This window comes from Thermobia domestica, chromosome 15, assembly GCF_964235325.1.
Source record: "Thermobia domestica chromosome 15, izTheDome1.hap1.1, whole genome shotgun sequence".
Classification (NCBI taxonomy): Eukaryota; Metazoa; Arthropoda; class Insecta; order Zygentoma; family Lepismatidae; genus Thermobia; species Thermobia domestica.
The window spans coordinates 75831460-75851650 of record NC_137468.1 but is presented as its reverse complement, the minus strand read 5'-3'; the positions used below and the strand labels follow the sequence as shown (position 1 = coordinate 75851650).

Genomic DNA, 20191 nt, shown 5'->3' with positions numbered 1-20191 from the left:
ATTTTTCAAAAAAAAAAAAAAAAAAAATGATTCAATCAAAATTTCGTGCTTTTCAACGAAAATTATTTAAAGTTAATACAAAGTCCACAAACAAATTTTCAGTATATTTAAGCTAAGCAATATATTTTGGAGAAATATTTATTGTTGCATTCACAATTACGTTGGTTATTTAATGTATCTTGTAAGATAATGCTCTCCCTCGATTGCACCTGAACACGTAGTATAATTTATAAATCTAAAACTACTCCCATTGTTTCAACAAAAGATTTTATAAACCTTACAGCGCACATTGGGTATGTTTTGAGAACTTCAGTAAAGCTACACTAAAAATTAAATCAGCTAAGACTTCCCTTAGTTTTTATCACTGGAATGCTCAACTGAATCCTTTCATGTCACTGCCAGTATCATTTTTGTGACCTTGGGCTTCTTCCCACACAAGATCGCTGTCAGTCCCACATCATATGTCACGAAAGCAAGACGATCTCATATTTCTGGACACATAATCGCAACAAATTAAAAAAAGCTCGTCTTGGATTCAGAAATGTACGTTAAATTATCTAAGTATATGAAAAGTTTTTAATTTTCCTTTTTTTTCTTTTGTAAAAGGTATTTAATACATTATCCCTGTTTTACTCTAATATTTCTCAATGAATAATGCTTATCAAGTAATACAAAATTGTGAAACTATCCACTATAGTTAGTATAATATTGGAAACGTTGTAAACTTGCTCTGTTTTGCTGCCGAAATATAATTAAACGTTAGCGTTTTACTTTCTTCAGCAACAATTTCGAAAAATTACGGGATCATTTAATATATAAAACAAACTCTCTCTAATACTTACAAATGAAGAAATAATATTTTAAAAGAAATACAAAATACAGCACATCTGACTTATGGGTACAACTTTAAATAACATGAAAGGACCACGATGTCTCAGTGGTAGAGCGTTCACCTCTGGTGCATAGGTCCTTGATTTGATCCCAGCTCGAGCCAAGTGAACTTTGTGGAGGACAAACACCGTGTGCGTAGGTTTTCTCGGGGTTCTCCCTTTCCTCCCACTTTATTCATTCCACCCTTTCATTCATTTCTTATCATTAACCGTCTCCTTTAGCCTAGTTGGCATAATCGTGGGACGTAAAACTGAAAAATTTCATTTCATTTTATTTTTAAATAACATCAAAAATTACAAAAGATTGTAACATTGTGGCTAAGGTTAACGAATGGAGACAAATTCAAAAGTACGGTAAACTATATCAAAGAAATAATTTAAGTAATTAGAGAAATGTGCAGTCTATAAACTATCAACAAACAGAATGATTAATTCTACATATTTTCAAGATCGCTATAAGCAAAATGATGTACAATTAATAGAGACTCTAAGAACACTTATAGATTCATTAACTTATCTAGCTCTAACTTAAAAAAAAATAACCAATAGGTTTCTAAAGATAAATCTCGATTATGCGAGAACTAGATACGTTTCCCAGAGAACACACGCATGAAAACAAAAGTCGTGCTTCCCTCCTTTTCCTAACATCTTCACTAACACAATTTAACACAACAACCTGCCCCAAAAATCTTTAAGCTATACTAACACAGAACAAGAGAGACACTGGTCAAAATAGCCCTGATCGGCTAGACGTCCTTTTCCTCATTTTGGAGAAAAGAACTGACATTTCATGTTATGTTATGCAACAAAAATATTACATTTTGTGTCAACTGCATTACGTTCTATAATACCAAAATGTAATAAAGTTTATTCAACACTAATTACATATATCAATATTTAACTATGTATATATAATTGCGTACTACGGAGTATTAGCAGAGAACGAACTATCATATACTACGTACTATCATATGCTACGCTTCAACGATGAACAAAGTAGCTACAAGCTTCTAAAATGCTGTGGTTGAAGTGAAAAGAAACAAATATGTGCTAATTTATTCATAAGATGTGTTTTGCAAGCTGCTTGTGGTGAGAAAATTAGGTGAAACTGTTGTGAATAAGTGAGCAGAAAAACTTCATGGATCAGGCCGAGCGACCATCGAGTATGAAACCTCGAAATGGTCTGTCAGTGTCCATGATGAATGAGAAACATTGATCAAGTGGACAAATTGATTGTTGTAAACAATGTATTCACTACAATCGACTTTTTAAGTTGTTAAAATTAATTTAATGCATGTTTTTGACATACCAGGCACATTACTCCATTTTAGAGGTTACTCTTGCAGAACAAATGAATAGAATTCTAGGAATCTCATATGCGCGTAGTGTTGGTATGTATCTACCAAATGAATAATGTAATGTATCGCGTGCTTATGCATACAAACAATACCACGTAAGATTACTACAAGCAGCAAACAACAAACCACTAGCTCCTCCTACAAAGCACATGAGAACTAAACAGCAGTAGCAGCACCGCCGCTCTGGACACCTATAAATTAAATGGCAACCAACAAACCAATACCAGTTTTCTGGTGTCCCTCCTACTGCTTGTTTTAGAGCATTAAGAGTAACCTAACCTTAGTTGTTCCTTTTCTCCTGGTTTAGCTTGTTTCAGGGCTCTATTGAAATTCCTACCACAGTTGCTTAGCTCACTTCGGGACTCTGTAACTTCTAACACCGTCACTGCTTGCTTCGGGGTATTGGGGTTTCCTACGCCATTCTGCTTAGCCTGCTTCGGGGCTCTGTAAAAATCCTGTCCGCAGCCTTACTGTCAAAGACTACCTAATTTCTACCTGACAAATTAAAAAAAAAATCACTTTTGTAGTATTTTCTGTAAATACTGTTATTGTTTAAAATATATATATATATATATATATATATATATATATATATATATATATATATATATATATATATATATATATATAATAAACTAGTAGTAAGAATCAATTGTACACCTTAAGTCTATTAACCTAACTCTACCTACCAGGAAGTATTACAATATAGAACGGAGATATAGCTACCAAATGAATATATTGTGGGAATGTGGCTACCGGATATTCGTAGTCTGAGTACATAACTACTGTACCATATGTTTGTAGTGTTAATAAAGGTGCTCTGTGCGCTGTTTTTGTTTCCGTGTTAAGTGTACTTTTTTTTTTTCAGTAGACAGAAGAATTTGTACTAATTCTTATCGTTATCAATGCTATTCTAGTTTTTATTGCTTACTTTACATTGTCTTTCAGATGAGCCTTGTGATTATCTTCATTGTAGCGGTAATAATCTATCGAGTGTTGGTGTCTATCCCTCTCTTCCAAAATTCAACGTTTCGCTCACAGGCCCAAGCCATTGCCAACATGACAGGGGCTGTTGTTAACCTCATTCTTATTATGGCAATGAGCAGGGTCTACGAGAAACTAGCTTACAAACTTACGTCATGGGGTAAGTGTACATGTTTATTTCTGACCTTGTTCATTAGTTCTGGTTTAAATAGGCCTATATTGACTTTTCTTTGTTCCATATTTATAAACAAATAGTATATGTATCACATTTAGCATTTGTGTGTGTCATTGGTACGAAAAGAAAAACAATAATTGACACAATCTGATAGTTAAGAGTTATGTTAGTTTTTAGTATGTATACAATATATAAATAAATAATCTTTCCTAACAGATGACAAAGTATCAAATATTATTGACGTAGACCGACATATATTATAGCGTCGTCATAAACTTCCAATTTTCCTCGCAATTAACAACAAAAAAAAAAGTCATGTTTTTGGGATTGAATCTTAATAAACACAACTGTGCTACTACTTCCAATTAGTGTTTCTTCCAGACCTGTTTTTGGGGGGCACTGCCCGCCCGGAGCTCTGAGAGTGCCTCCCGGAGCAGACTAAAATAATACGTCTATAATATAATAATAAATAGAATACTATCTGGAGTGCCCCCCCCCCCCCCCGGAACATTGTTTCTGAAAGAAACACTGCTTCCAATAGTAAAAATCACGAAACTTCTGTTGAAACTTCTGCAAATATTACTATCACTATTACTAATGTTATTTGAAAAACTTACGTTACAAAGCACATTATCATATTATTGCGGTCATAGAATTCATGATTTGCTAAATGTTCTAAGTTCGTCTACAGAACTGCTGTCTGTATTTGGTTCGGTAGGTTAGAATTTTGCGTCCCTTTTCAACACCGTGGCTATATGAGACGTGAACCTACAGTTTAAGGTGGAATTCAAACCACCGGAATGCCTTATTAATTCAACCCTCTTCTACCGGGAATTGAACCCAGGCCCCCGTATACCAAAGGCGCACACGCTAGCCACTAGATCAAAAGTGAGAGTTGGTATTGTTGCAAAGCCTTTGACAACAGATCCTGCCCCAGTAGCACGCCAACGTGGGATCCATATTTGTTCGACATTGGCCAACATCGGCGTCGTGGGATCTAAACTAGCCCACAATAACCCACCAATTTCCCATATGGGTTTCACATGGGATCTTGGTGGGCTTGCCGATGTTGGTTTACCGATAAGAGTCCCACATGGGAACTTGGTGTGCTTGCCCAAGGCAGATTTCCCAATGTCGGTCCCACATGGGATATAAATAGGCTTGCCCATCAAAAATAAAAAAGCATGGAAATATTTCCTTTTTCTAATGAATAAATTTGAAGCACATGAAATAAACATTTTTATAGTTCTGTGGCAATTATTTTAAAAAGTGATTTTTCGATTCGGACTCGAGCTATGTCGAATCGGTGTCGATCGGCGTACGCAGGTTGTTTGTTAACTGTTCACAGTTTTAAAACCATAACACCGTATGGCGCCACAAGCGGTACGAAGCGAGGGAAAATTATGAAAAATATTATGACGGTTGTTTGTTGTTTTGGTTTCCCTTCAATTCGTTGAAATCGTATTTTAAAAATTAGAACGGTGTAATTTATTTTTTTTAAAAAAAGAAAACTATAATATTATTGAAGGTGTGTATTAAAATTAGTGTTTCTTTCATTACTAGAATGTATATTTTATCTTTGATTTGCATGAACGATGTCGACTATAGATTAAGAGATCGACATAAACTGTTCCAAATAAATGTTGGCTTGTTTATAGCCCGCGCTCGGTGCAGCTAATCTGGTACTGGTTTTGTTATTACAGGTGCGAAAATGTGCAGATATCACTGTTATCTTTAATAAAAGAAATACCGGGCAGTTTATTCCAGTTTTTTTTTCAGCTCCGTTCTTTTTGCAAGGAACGTTTTTACAAGGAACATATAGAGCTACATCGGTTAACCATGGGAGCTAGAACGACGATGTGGGTATGGAAAAGATCTGGGTAGTTCAACATAGATTCCACATAGATCCACATCGGTCAACCAGGGAGCTAGAACGATGTGGGTATAGGGAAGGTCTAGATGGACCGACATGGATCCCACATAGATCCACATCGATCAACTATGGAAGCTAGAACGAAGATGTGGGTTCAGGGAAGATCTGGGTGGTTCAACATAGATCCCACATAGGTCAACTAGGGAGCTAGAATGACGATGTGGGTATGGGAAACGTTAAAAGGAAACGTTTCTATTATGAAAACCCTATCCTCAGAATAAAGAAATAAATATAAACATTTTCTTTATTTAAAGATAACAGAATCTATAACAAAAGAAATTGAAGGTGGTGTCAGGGAAATATTCAAATCAGATTGAACAGTAATTTATTCTTATTGTTATTATTTTTATCCAAGTTAATATATAGTAAAAATTTGCTCACAATATGCGTGATTGTCAAGGGCGCCCGAAGAAAATTTTCTAGGGAGGTTCATCTCCCTGATTGCTATATTACGTTTGGTATTTATTTTTTTTATTTGTATTAAGAAAATCTTAAGAAGTTTAACACATTTTCCTGACCCTGCCCTCCCCTTCGGGCGACCATGGTGATTGCCTCAAATTTTCTAGAATCGAATTTCACGATTTGGCTATTTTCTTCTTTAGATAACTTAATGTAATATTTTACCTTTGTTCTCTGTCTTTTCAGAAATGCATCGGACGCAAACAGAATTTGATGACAACCTCACATTCAAAGTATTTATCTTCCAATTTGTCAATTTTTACTCGTCCATCTTTTACATTGCCTTCTTCAAGGGTAGGTTTGTGGGCTACCCAGGCAACTATGCCCACATTTTGGGTCTACGAAACGAAGACGTAAGTAGTGTCTTTATTTTAAAGAGTTCTGTGATAGTAAAATTTATACTGTAGTTATGTTTTAGTTAAAGATGTGTTAAAGAAAAGTTGTCTCTTGCAGTGATACTTTTTAAGGACCGCCTTCCGTCCATACTTGCCAACATTTGCCGACGGTCTGTATAGTTGAAATTGGTAATTTAAATGGATATAAGTACAACTCATACCCTTTTTCGTTCCCTTTTAAGGTACATAGAAGAAATGCTGAAACAAGTATTTATTTATTATTAAGGGATTTCGAAATGTGACCATCTTATTTTAACAATTGCAACCCCGACTCCTTGTTTCTTCCTGCTTCTTTCTTCCCTTCTAGGGGATATATCAACAACCACTGAAACATGTCGTTCATTATTTTAAATGAACAATGTAAATTCCAAATTTCATATCTCTAACCTCAACTAATTTCGAGATAAGGCTATCTAATTATAACAAATGTAACACCGTCGTTTTCTCTTCGCGATCTTTTTTTCTTTCTTTCTTTTCTGAGGCAAGTATCAAAGAATGGTGAAACATGCCGCTCAGTATTTTTTAATGAATACTGAATTTCTTATTTCTAACTTTAATAGATACCGAGATATGGATATCTTATTATAATAACTGTAATTCCCACTCCTGTTTCCTGCTCATCCCCTTTTCTTTCCTTCAAGGTCAAATATTAAAAAATAGCGAAAGACTCTAATTATTTTATTAGACTTTAATTAAGACTCTAATTAGAAAAAATAGGTCTAATTATTTTAAATAAATCCAAATATCGATGTCTCTAACCGTAAGAGATTCCCACTATCGAGAGTTTAAGATAGTAATTCCTATCCTTCTTCCTCCCACCTTTCCTAAAAGTTCCTTTTTAGATCTCAAATCCTATGCCCTGTTCAAATTTCAAGTTTCTATAGCTTACTTGATCTGGGCGGTGATTAATCAATCAGGAACGTCTTTAAAAATAAATAGATAGATAGATAAACACACCAGTTTTGAAGGTTAAGAAAGAACAGCGCAGGTGAAATTTCAAATAACCCACTGTATAGGGTGGCCTTTCTTTAAAAGAATGTGAAAGCGAAGTCCCTATCCAGTGTATATTAATGGTTGATTGGTTGTTTTAGATATTAACATCCCCTTTCAGCATGTAGGCTAAATAAGACTAGATCTACAGCTTAACGCGGGATTCGAATCACATGAGTTCCTGGTTGAAATGGGACCCAGGTCTTCTGCGCCTAAGAGACATACACTAATTATGTAGCCATGAAGAAGCACTCTGTAGTAATGATGATCAATACCTGCTCCATCTTTATCGCATTGATTTATTTGTATAAGTATTTTTTTACGTTTTCTTTGAAGTGTACTGTAGTTTTAATTGTTTAATTTTACTGATTTCTTCTTCATGTCACAAAACTCTTTGGAACGCAGAATTGTCCTGTAATTTGTGTATTTGTGTTGTAACGTTCTTATTTCTAAATTTAAAGCACGTGATAACAAAAATCGATAGTTATCGTTATATAAAGGCCATAGGGGAAAGTCGGATAAAACCGGGACCCAAATTTTTTTGCTTGTTCCTCAGCATATGGATAGTACAGCTTGTAATAAATTTGTTATTGACACAAAAATGTTTATTTCAGTGGGGAAAAAAACTGGTAAACTTCGAGAACAAAAATATTTTTAAAGGGTATGCAAAAACCCAGTTTTATCCGACTAGGTCGGACAAAACCGGTTACATATAAAATAATTATAACAAAACATTTCTTTTACAAGAAAAATATGTAATTACTCCAAGAACTAGTACAGTAGGAATCAATACACCTGAAAAAATATGTGAACTTAAAAAGTACGGAAAATATAGAGGGCTAGACAATATTAGACCAATAACATAGAAAAAATAACTTTATGTCACGTTTTTGTTAAATTTAAGAACAAATATCACAAATAAAAGTTCCATCATATTCGTACACATTGCTACAAGCTTTGTCTGCCCATCCTTTACAGTTTAGACACTGTATCTAACCTTCTCAGATTTACACTATACTACCCGGTTCTGTCTGACTGTTGATGCCCCGGTTTTATCTTACTACGCCATTATTCAGAACTACAGGCCTAGTACTTCTTAAAGAGCTCCAAAATCCTGATTCAAGACACGAAATAACAGCAGGAAGAGTTAATATTATATTTTGTATAATAGTACTGTAGAAGAGACGTGGAAAATTGTTTGTAGCACAACTAAAATTTGGGGGCCTTCCTCATTGCTTAAATGGTTAATGTTCGAGTCTACGCGTAGGACGAGATTTGGGTTCGATTCTCGCTGAAGCTCATCTGGTTCGAATCCTGGACTCAAGATCTACATCTCTGATGCCTCGGTGCTCGCACAAATAAAATAAATAAATAAAATCTAAATGAGGATTCTATTTTATACTTGTTTCCTAATCTTGATTGTTGTATAATTTCAGTGCAGTGCCGGCGGATGCCTCATTGAATTAGCACAACAATTGGCTGTAATAATGATTGGAAAACAAATGATCAATAACGCCCAGGAGATATTAGTACCAAAGATGAAAGCGTGGTGGCACAAAAAGCAGGTTAGTATACTCATATCTGATTCTTTTTTTTTTTTTAAATTTAATCTGTGAATGTTTATATTCCCTCCACTTTGGTATTTTAACTCATTTCATGTTAAAAGATTCCAAGTTCATACTAATATTTGATTTGTTATCATAGAATATTGTAAATAGAACTTCCGACTGATGGTCCATGACGTCACTTTTGCTGCTTGGGTTCTCAGTAAGCTTCTCACACAGAACTTGGAAAACGCAGTGATGCCAATCCGTAGGAAAAATCATTTTTGTGGGATTTTTTGACATTAATTTCTCAAATAAGGATAAACAGAATTTTCGTGTAAATTGGCAGGATATATGGGATTTTTCATGTTTACTTCATCAACGCCAACAAAAAAATCTTAACGGATGGAAAGTAAACTAATGAGTTTACAAAAGGCATGAAATAATTGCTGATTGTCAAATTTTGTTACTGTAAAATGCTAAAATGATAATGATTTACACAGTGGCTTGAGAATCTCAAGAAACAATTGTTAAGAAACGTAAATTGTAATCTGATATTTTAAAAAGGAAAAAGAAAGAAGAAGAAATAAAGTACCAAATGAGAAACAATCAACTTTAAAAACGTTCCACACGTAATGGCTCCAGAATTATGCTTGTCTAGTTTCATTATGTTCCGTAAAAGCCTACAGCACAAAAGCGTGCTTAAAATATGAAGTTCTGGCAGCAACCTTTACTGTTTTCGTCACTTTCAAGTGTTTCTTGCAGTTAAGAAGGATATTTTTTTCACAAAACTATTTGATAAACGTAGATCGGAATTTACGGATAATTCTCTTACATTGAAGAAAGTGAGTAACACACAGTAGTTTAAATTTTCATATTTTATAAGTTTTGAATTTTTATAATTAGTATAGCGTGGGAAATTCAAGAGCAAAATGGGAATTTCTGCCGCTCGAGATGGGAATTTGTAACGTTTCAGATTGGCATCACTGGGAGAAGGCAAAGAACCTCCCGTTGATAGAAGGCAGTGGTGTCAGGCAAATAAGGTGTAGTCGATGGTTTTGCAGATACAGTACTCGTAGATTCATAATCAGGGCCGCAACTAGGGGGGGGGGCAGAGGGGGCACGTGCCCCGGGCGCCTGGTTGGAGGGGGCGCCGGAAAGAAGATGTATCAATTGTTTTAAAAATCGCACCCTTTCCTTTGAGGAACTTATTCTAGAAGTTAAAAGAAATCAAAAGTTTACTTGGCCTTTTCCATGGGACCTCTTTTCGTTGATTATCTCTCTCTCTCTCTCTCCATATATATATATATATATATATATATATATATATATATATATATATATATATATATATATATATATATAGAGAGAGAGAGAGAGAGAGAGAGAGAGAGAGAGAGAGAGTCTCATCTAAATAGGTGTAATGTTATACATTAAAAACCTAATATTGCATGCATTTGTTCCCTTGAGCGACCACAGAGAATCCGCCCCCCTTTCCTTTTCCTACCACAAGGAGCTGTTTGTTTGTATAATTCTACTGAGAACAGCTCTAAAGTTTAAAACGCTGTTGTCAATAGGGGCGGGGGCGAAAAGTTCCCGATTTTTGTTACTTGCTGGTGGTTGAAGAGTTTAGCTCAGACGCGCCCCCTGTAATGTTACGCAATTGCTGTAATGTTTTTAAACTAGAGGGCAGTTTTGTGGCGGAAAAGATAATTTACACGCCTCGGTGTATTTAATTGTTTCTTGTACGCCTACCAAGAGATTTTGCGAGTGAAGGCTGTATGAAGCTTTATCTATTAGCTTTGCTTGAGAGCTTTTCGAGGCATTTTGAATTGTTATCTATCAGTCCAACTTATGCTTTATTATGCTTTATTGTTAATTTCAATCATTTTTTTTTTTACATTAATCGTGTATAATGTATAGTAATATTTACTATAGGGTACAGCGGGGTAATTTGAATAATTTCAGACATTTTCTCATGTATCTCAGAAAGTATAATTGGTATTCAGTTACAAAATTGTGAACAAAAACTTTGAACCTTACTATAACTTAGCAATTTTTCTTAAGATAGTATCTGTGATACATCATTGTGAAATTTGGGTATTCAATTTCCCCGCCGAAATTTCAGAAAATGTAAATGCGAAGGGCAATTTGAATAACGAGTGGGGTAATATGATTAACCAACAAAATAAGCAAGTCTTAAATAAGGAAAATATATATACCTAGAAACAATGTATAAACTATTTAATAGTTAGATTGCAAATTCTACGGTAGTTGGAATATGTTAATTTTACATAAAAAGAAGTACATAAATTGTAAATATGCTTCACCTGTAGTTATCTTTTTGAATGCACACTAACAATACCGGTATTGTTAGGAACACTGTCTCAGACAAAGAGCTGTAATAGGTTAATTCATTTTCCATCGTTCGTATTTAACGACAACGACCACAAATAAACTGTTTTCGACCTTCTGCACCTACACAGACCTAGTGGAACCATGTCTTACAACGCTGACAACAAATCCAGTCTCCCTTTCTAGCAGAACGTTCTGAATAGTAATTAAGAAGACAAAAACCGCAATTCCATGTTTGGTCTTCATTGCTTGCAGCCATCTTTACACTTTGGTCTACTTCTTCGTCACTGGAAGAGGTAAAGGATATCAGTTTCTTTCGAGCTTTCATTTGTTTTTTCTTGACAAGTTCCGTATTAGCACTCTTCTTCCTTAAAGTGTTCTAGGATTTTATTGCATTCGATGCTTGCATCTTTGCTTGGAGTTGTTTTACTCTCATTGCCTGAATATTTTCAGGAGAAGTCGAGTGGCATGATTTTCCTGTGACACGACGTCTCTTATGCACACAAACTTTTTCAGGGCTGGGAAGCACTTGTTGTATGGGTTTAGCTCCAGCTTAGTTTTTTTTCTCTAGATCACTGGAAAACACGCTTGGCCTCCCAATATCACCGAACGATATTTTAGACGTATTGCCTACAGCAGGATCATCAATTAATGCCCTCTCTTGATACTTAACTCGTCTGAAAGGGACATTAAATAGCTCTGGTGCTCCCAGTATCGACAGGTCACCATTAAGAACTGATTTGACTGCTTGTTCCATAGACTCTTTATTCCATTTTAATCGCTTATCTTTCTTCTTATAATTTCTGACCATCTGAAACGATAAAATATTACGAATGCTTGATCAGAACCGAGGCATAAACAAATATAAAATAGTAGGATTATAGTTCTAATTGCACTGGTATTCAAATTGCCCCGTTATGAATTATCCAAATTGCCCCGCAGTCGATGAATATTCCATTCAGAACGTGGTATGAAAACTGCTCACTAGCTGGCGCAAGCGTACAGTATATCAACGCACCACATGATACTGATACGATTATAATCCAAAGCGATTTCATTTTATCCAGTTAATAATAAGGAAAGCTTAAGGAAACAGCAGTGAAAATTATATCGACCTAAAAAATAGATATACTCGTACTTACCTTGCAGCAAGCAAAAAATCGTGTAAGCCTTCAGAACCGTAGGAATGGTTTGTATTTCTGAGAGCGACTTCTGCAAACAACCACCTACAAATCCACCGCAGGTTCACTAACATGGCGAGCCGCGTTTCCACTCCAGCTTGCAAAATGCTTAATATTATTCAAATTCCCCTCCTATTCGAATTACCCTGCTGTACCCTATATTAAATAATCTAAATATCTTGATCTATTTATTAATATTTTATGAAGCAATTTCTTTCATGTTTAATGAACTTTCTAGTTAATGCACTGTAAAGACAGATGCTTTGCTCAAATCAGTTTTCTCTATCACTTGTGTGCACCTTAGAGGTGCATATATACAGAAAGAGAAAGTATATAGAAAGGTGCCCAAAAGGTACAGAAAGTGCTCAAGTTCGAGAGGTACACATAACAATATAGTGTTGAGTTCTTGTGTGCTTCATTGTTGATGGAAAGTGTTCTTCTTTTCTCCACATCAAAGGATTACACCGAAAAATTTACAGAAATAAAAATAAGCTTTTCATTGTTGCATTGTTATGTTCTCAATGATTTTGGATCGTAAATATTGGTTTTAAAAACATTTCTCATCAGAATTGGCATTTTGCAAACTCATTGACCATCTGATCAACACTCAAACTATAATGAAAAAACTTTGACACTTTGGAACACCCGTGACATCAATAGTCGCGCGGGCTACAGATGTAGCCCACGAAACTTTCAAGCAGAATAACAATGAGATCCTTTCCATTTTACGTTTGACCACACCCTAAACACGCAGAATGATAGTTGATAGAAAGGTACACAGACACCCTTTGAGTTATCATCTCGAATTACTTTGTGGCAAGGAAAATAAAAACGCTGGGCTACAATGGTAGCCCGCGCGCGTATTGGAGGGTTAAAGTACTTAAAAATCGATATAACTGGTTTCATTAAGAATGTTATTTACAGTTGCAATCCATAAGTGATACTTTTCGACTAAACCTTGGGGGGGGGGGCGCCGAATTGTGTGTTTGCCCCGGGTGACAGAAACCCTAGTTGCGGGCCTGTTCATAATCAAACAGTGCCAACAATTGTTTTATTCCATTCCACCTATCCAGGCCCATATCCACGGGGAAGGTGGGTAGGGTGGCCGGCCCACCCCTAAATTTTCACTGCCCCCCTAAAATTTTCACGGTAGGCTTGCAAATGAACTGTAATATGGTGATGAACTATAATACGGTTGGGTCGGGCCTCCCCTAACTTCTACCGGCCCCCCTACATTTTTTGGCTGGCTACGGGCCTGCACATATCTATCTCGTTAACTGCTCTTGTTTGATCAGCCTGCTCTCTTTCTTGTGCCTATGATCGTAGAAGCCAGCTCCTATGCCATGTTTACGGTAGTTGACCTGTGTTGGACTCTCTCTCTCTCTCTCTCTCTATATATATATATATATATATATATATATATATATATATATATATATATATATATATATATATATATATATATATATATATATATATATATCGGGTGTTGCAAAATAAGTGTTACAACTCTTGGGAGGTGAATCCTGACACTGAGACAAGAAAAAAAGTTCTCTTGAACTTTCGGCTATCGGACATAGTTTTAGATCTACAAGGTGCCGAAAGCGTGGGAAAATGACTTTCGGACGCCAATAGTTCGGAAACTATCCAACATAAAGAGGGCGGGTAAAAAATTCACTGAAGAAGTCATACCAGCTCTATTGAATTTTGCATGTTTCACAATCCTACCATGCACGCGCAAGGGATTCCCCAAAGGAACGTAGAGAGTCCCGGATAATCTGCCAAGTGAAACTTGGTCTAAATGGATATGAATTGATAGGCTTTCTACCAGGTAACAATAATTCGTTTGTATTAAGTCGATATCTGGAACAAATACAAAATGGCGGACACCTTCTTGCCCGTTGTGTGTGGTTGCATAATCGCCAGATACGGATGCCGGCCAACATTGACGTTTTGAGTATTAAGTGTAGCGAATTTGTACTCAAATTCTCTAGAAAGACATCTGGAGTGTCGGTAGAGCATAACAGATGAAGCAGGGTGATTCACATGTGTGGAAACACTTAACGAAAAATGCCCAGAAATGCACTCATACTAAGTAAACGTGAGTTCAAATCGTCGGAAATGTAAGGATTAACGTCAAGAACATGAAAGCCATCGCCAATTCACCAATAATATTCCCTCAAACCGATGCTATATGATGCAATACCAATAAGTATGCAACAACTAAAGCCAAGTTGAAATTGTACAATTGGACTCACTAAGAAACTGGGTAAACTAAATGAATGTCACAAGTGGGATCGCATGATCGATATTGAAATGTGGCCAATGTGTGTGTTGATATCAACATGTAGCTAATGGACAAATATCAACATGTCCCACTACTGCTGGGACACCGTCTCACGTGCGAAAACTAGGAAAATAACATTGTACATTCTGCTATTACATCTGGTGCACTTTTTGGTAGAACCTAACTAGAACACGATTGTATCAATGTCCCTCTTTGTTTGGGACATTGTTCCACAGTCGACACATATGAAAAGAAATCACTTAATGTATGGTTCAAATTCTGATAGAGCGTAAAAATAACAAACTTGTATCATGTCCCACGTCTTCTAGGACATATGACGTACTCGAAATATAGGAAAATACCTCCAGAAATTGTATCTTACACACGTGCACATGCCAAGACAAAGACGAAAATGAACCGATTTGGCACATTTAACACTACAGCTGAAACACCATACATATGGAAAGTAAAACGACATGAGAAATAGGAAGAAACGTCTTAAAGCTCTGATTGTTTACAACTGTGCAGTAGGAGTAACAAAATGAAACACACAAGCATGTCGGGAGGCTGTACAAGAGCGCTTGCCAAACAAAGTGGGTACTCCTCAAAGAAATTAATACATAGAAAGTGAGGCTCCTTCGAACCTCATGGCTAGAGCGCTCGCTTTTGCTCGCGTGGTCGCAGTTTCCAATCCTATTGGCAGCCCACGGCCTCAGATTCAAGACCCGAGTAGTTATTTTCCTATTTCTCGCACGTGGAACGCTGTCCCAGCAGTAGTGGGACATGTTGACATTTGTCCATTAGCTACATGTTGATATCAACACACACATTGGCCACATTTCAATATCGATCATGTGATCCCACTAGTGACATTCATTTAGTTTACCCAGTTTCTTAGCGAGTCCAATTGTACAATTTCAACTTGGCTTCAGTTGTTGCATCCTTATTGGTATGCAACTGTGCACATCATATAGCATCGGTTTGAGGGAATATTATTGGTGAATTGGCAATGGCTTTCGTGTTCTTGACGTTAATCCTTACATTTCCGACGATTTGAACTCACGTTTACTGAGTATGTGTGCATTTCTGGGCATTTTTCGTTAAGTGTTTCCACACATGTGAATCACCCTGCTTCATCTGTTATGCTCTACCAACACTCCAGATGTCTTTCTAGAACATTTGAGTACAAATTCGTTACATTTAATACTCAGAACGTCAATGTTGGCCGGCATCCGTATCTGGCGATTATGCAACCACACACAACGGGCAAGAAGGTGTCCGCCATTTTGTATTTGTTCCAGATATCGACTTAATACAAACGAATTATTGTTACCTGGTAGAAAGCCTATCAATTCATATCCATTTAGACCAAGTTTCACTTGGCAGATTATCCGGGACTCTCTACGTTCCTTTGGGGAATCCCTTGCGCGTGCATGGTAGGATTGTGAAACATGCAAAATTCAATAGAGCTGGTATGACTTCTTCAGTGAATTTTTTATTCGCCCTCTTTATGTTGGATAGTTTCCGAACTATTGGCGTCCGAAAGTCATTTTCCCACGCTTTCGGCATCTTGTAGATCTGAAACTATGTCCGATAGCCGAAAGTTCAAGAGAACTTTTTTTCTTGTCTCAGTGTCAGGAGTCACCTCCCAAGAGTTGTAACACTTATTTTGCAACACCCGATATATATATTTAAATATATATATATATATATATATATATATATATATATATATATATATATATATATATATATATATATATATATATATATGGACGGGGGGCTAGGGTGGCTAGGGTGCCGGGGGCTAGGGTGGCCGGCCCACCCCTAAATTTTCACTGCCCCCCTAAAATTTTCACGGTAGGCTTGCAAATGAACTGTAATATGGTGGGCCGTGAAAGGGGGAGGCCACCATATATATAGGGGAGGCCACCATATTACAGTTCATTTGCAAGCCTACCGTGAAAATTTTAGGGGGGGCAGTGAAAATTTAGGGGTGGGCCGGCCACTCTAGCCCCCCGTGCATATGGGCCTGGATAGGTGGAATGGAATAAAACAATTGTTGGCACTATTTGATTATGAATCTACGAGTACTGTATCTGCAAAACCATCGACTACACCTTATTTGCCTGACACCACTGCCTTCTACAACGGGAGGTTCTCTGCCTTCTCCCAGTGACGCCAACCTGAAACGTTACAAAATCCCACTAAATCAAATATATATAAGTTCCCACTAAATCAACATTTAAGTCATACTTACGTCCTGCTGTCAGTTTCCATGGCACTGACTACGCTGTAAGTTTAGGCTATTGACATCCGTGCTAAAGACATAATAGAGAATCTAATAGTGAAACATAACTTTTGTTAAAGATATTGTCAATTAAGAAATAATAGTACAAGCATAGGCGCAACTAGAGGAGAACCATGGGTGGGCAGCTACCCTAGAACACTTATTCCCCTGAAACTGAAACTGTGTCGTTGAAAAGTACTTTCAATTGTTCGAGCTAAGGAGTCATTGCGCCCGTAGCAAAATTTCCTAGTTATATCAGTGATCATTAACAATAAGGGTTTCGTGTTAGGATCTTAAAATGTTTATAACGTTAGTTACTAAAACTGTCAATAGTAATTTCCAATTTACAATACTATTACAAATGATTAAGCGAGTTTTAAACTACTATGCATTGCACTCATTTGTGCAAATCACGTAACAAAAGTACGTCTCTCAAATGTTCATATCCCTCGCATTCGGACTTTCTTGTCACCTATTAGAGGACAACACGATCTCAGTTTGCGATACTGTTAATTGCATAGACAAGACCCATACAGACCTGAGTCCTCCTATTGAAATTATGAGTTTATGGGCTACACAGATACATAAAATATCCTGATACAATGGTGCTGTCGGTGGTGTTACTTTTGAGATCACGAAGAAAGGAGAAAGAAATCGACTGCATAGTCAAGAATACATACAAACAGTAAACTCGGCGAAAATCCTGAAATATCATATTAGTTACATGATGCATATGCATATAGGCCTCTAACTTGCGACGACGGAACAAACTTTTCATCTGGCAACAGATATGTAGTAATGTTGAATGTAACCATCGGCTGACACATGGTGAACGATTCGTGGTGTGCACAGACAAGAATATAAGCAGGAAAATGTGCGTCCTAGCCTTGAGACAGTAGTCTAAGAAACTGAAATGAATATGCTACTAATAACTATAATAGCAGAAAAAAAGTAGCAGCAAATATTCAGTAGTTAATTTTGTATTTGTTCGTTCCGCAGTGAATCAACTATTCATACAAAGACAAGCGAAACAGATGAAGGCATACTGACTACTGAAGAGCCATGTGCGAAAATTGCTGGCAATACCAACTCCTTACGACGAAATCTAACGTTGGTTGGTTCTCTTTCTCCGTGTAAACGATCAAAATCGATTTCCACAGCCATACAGGAAGATACTTATCTGTATGTATTCTTGTCAGACTTATCCGACCACTAAAGTTAATAGAGGAAACTAGAATAATATACTTAGAATATTATATTAATGAACTACTATTCTGTATTGCAAATACTTAACCTGTTTCTTTGATTTAATTCAAAAGCATCAAACATATATAGGACACCTGTCTCTTTGGCACTTCATGCGTGACGTGAAATCTTTCTATATGTTTGAGGTTTCTTACCAGGCTTTTAAACTCTGAACATAGTCTTTGTCTGTGCAGAGATCCTGAACTTCCCACTGACCCACTCTAGTGTTTTCGAATTTCATTGACTGTATGTAGACTGTGCAGAAGTTAGAGCTCTTCTCCCAAATGGTTGCTTACACGTACTATTGGGTCCGGAAGGAGATACCAAGCATCTCAACGTGCACGTGGTACCTCAACACGTCGAGAGGAAGTCTTGTATTGTTTGGGTGATCCTACCGGGGTTGGGGAAGTTCGTCTACTGCTATAGAGTGACTGAACAGAGACTGGGGAAATATACTATCCTGGGAATCTGGGTAACTGTTTCCGATCCTATGAAAGGGAGGGATTTCTGGAGGGTAAGGGGCCACTCTCAAACTCAAATGCTGACCTGGCACGTACCATTGGATCCTAGATTAGATACGGGAGTATCTTGACGTGTTCGCAGTACTTCTACGTGAAAGGAGGTTGCCAGAGAACGATAGAGGTAGACAGGGCCGGGACTCAAGCCACCGCATTTACGCCTAGGTTCTTGGATTGGGTTGAACCCCTGCTGGGCTGTACTCAAACCGTAGGATTCGCGGTATCTGGTACTTGAAGGAGATGAGCTTGTCTTATAAGGCTCAGGCATTATGGATGCAGAGCATCGTAGGCCTTTGCTCACTCGACCAGTACGTTAACTAGTAGGCACTAAGGACTTTGATCTGGCCGCGTAGTGGGTGTATCTCACTCCCTTTAATAATAGGAAGTCACAAGATTTAAATGTCATAAGATCGAGAAATATACCTTGAAAGTGCACATCGTGCACCAAAATTGAACCTGTCCAATCATCGAGGAAGTATGGGTTGGATTATAAACGGTACCATCCCATTAAAAAGACCGGCAGACCATACCTCTTCGTTAGCGGTGAATGAATACATGGTGGTGGTTGACCACTCCATCTCCAGCGTATATTGAATTCTTGCCCCATATTTAAAGTTAACTGGAGCAAGAAGGATTTTGTGTTGTGCGTTTCGGAAACTGCGAAGCAGAATTGCTAGATTACCTGGACATTTGATAAGGATATATATATATATATATATATATATATATATATATATATATATATATATATATATATATATATATATATATATATATACAGGGTGGTAGGTAATTCCATCGAAAAACTTTGGGAGGTGATTCCTTATATGAAATGAAAGAAAAACGTTCTGATAAACATAAGTCGAAAAACGTCTCCTTTCAAAGTTATGAACCGCCGAAAATTCGAAAAATCATGTTTCGAAATGCCCTGCCTTAGAAACTATAGGACCTATCCCAAGCGGTTTAAGAAATTACAGAGGAACTTTTACTATCCTCCGTTATCGGCGAAACGAACACGCCATTAGTATTTAAAGGAGTATCTCTATACTTCTACTTCCTTTTCACAGTTCGTTTCACCGATAACGGACCACGGTAGAACATAGATATTTAGATAGAGCGCATACTAGTTCTTTTGTAACTCCTTAAACCGCTTGGAATCGGTCCTGTAGTTTCTAAAGCAGAGCGTTTCGAAACGTGAATTTTCGAATTTTCGGCGGTTCATAACTCTGAAAGGAGACGTTTTTCGTCCCATGTTTATTAGAACTTTTTTTTTTCATTTCATATAAGGCATCACCTCCCAAAGTTTTTCGGTGGAGTTACCTACCACCCTGTGTATATATAAGAGTAACAGTAGAAACACCAGACGGACATGCGTTTCAGAGGAAACAGTGCAGACAGGATATTGTGTAAATCGCTAACTTGATATTTCACAACAAACAGTTTTTAAGATTTTACGATGGCGATTATGACGGAAACTTTACCCTCTAAAGCTTCTCCAATGCTTACATTCGAACAAGGGCGCCCATGTTGTGGTTTCCAAGGGGGAGCAAATATAAGCGACATTTCAAATGTAGTCTCAAATTTTGC

The 20191-nt window shown here is 36.9% G+C and overlaps 1 protein-coding gene across 3 annotated transcripts in view; it reads left to right on the top strand.

Annotated features, from left to right (window-relative positions):
* The window catches only part of LOC145671096 (anoctamin-7-like), a 1175643-nt gene that overhangs the window by 1136627 nt on the left and 18825 nt on the right, over positions 1 to 20191 (top strand). For all 3 annotated transcript variants that reach the window (XM_081739856.1, XM_081739857.1, XM_081739858.1), the window contains 3 exons: positions 3197 to 3392; positions 5986 to 6152; positions 8621 to 8749. In XM_081739856.1, the coding sequence (XP_081595982.1) occupies positions 3197 to 3392; positions 5986 to 6152; positions 8621 to 8749 (492 nt within the window). The remainder of the gene's footprint in view (positions 1 to 3196; positions 3393 to 5985; positions 6153 to 8620; positions 8750 to 20191) is intronic.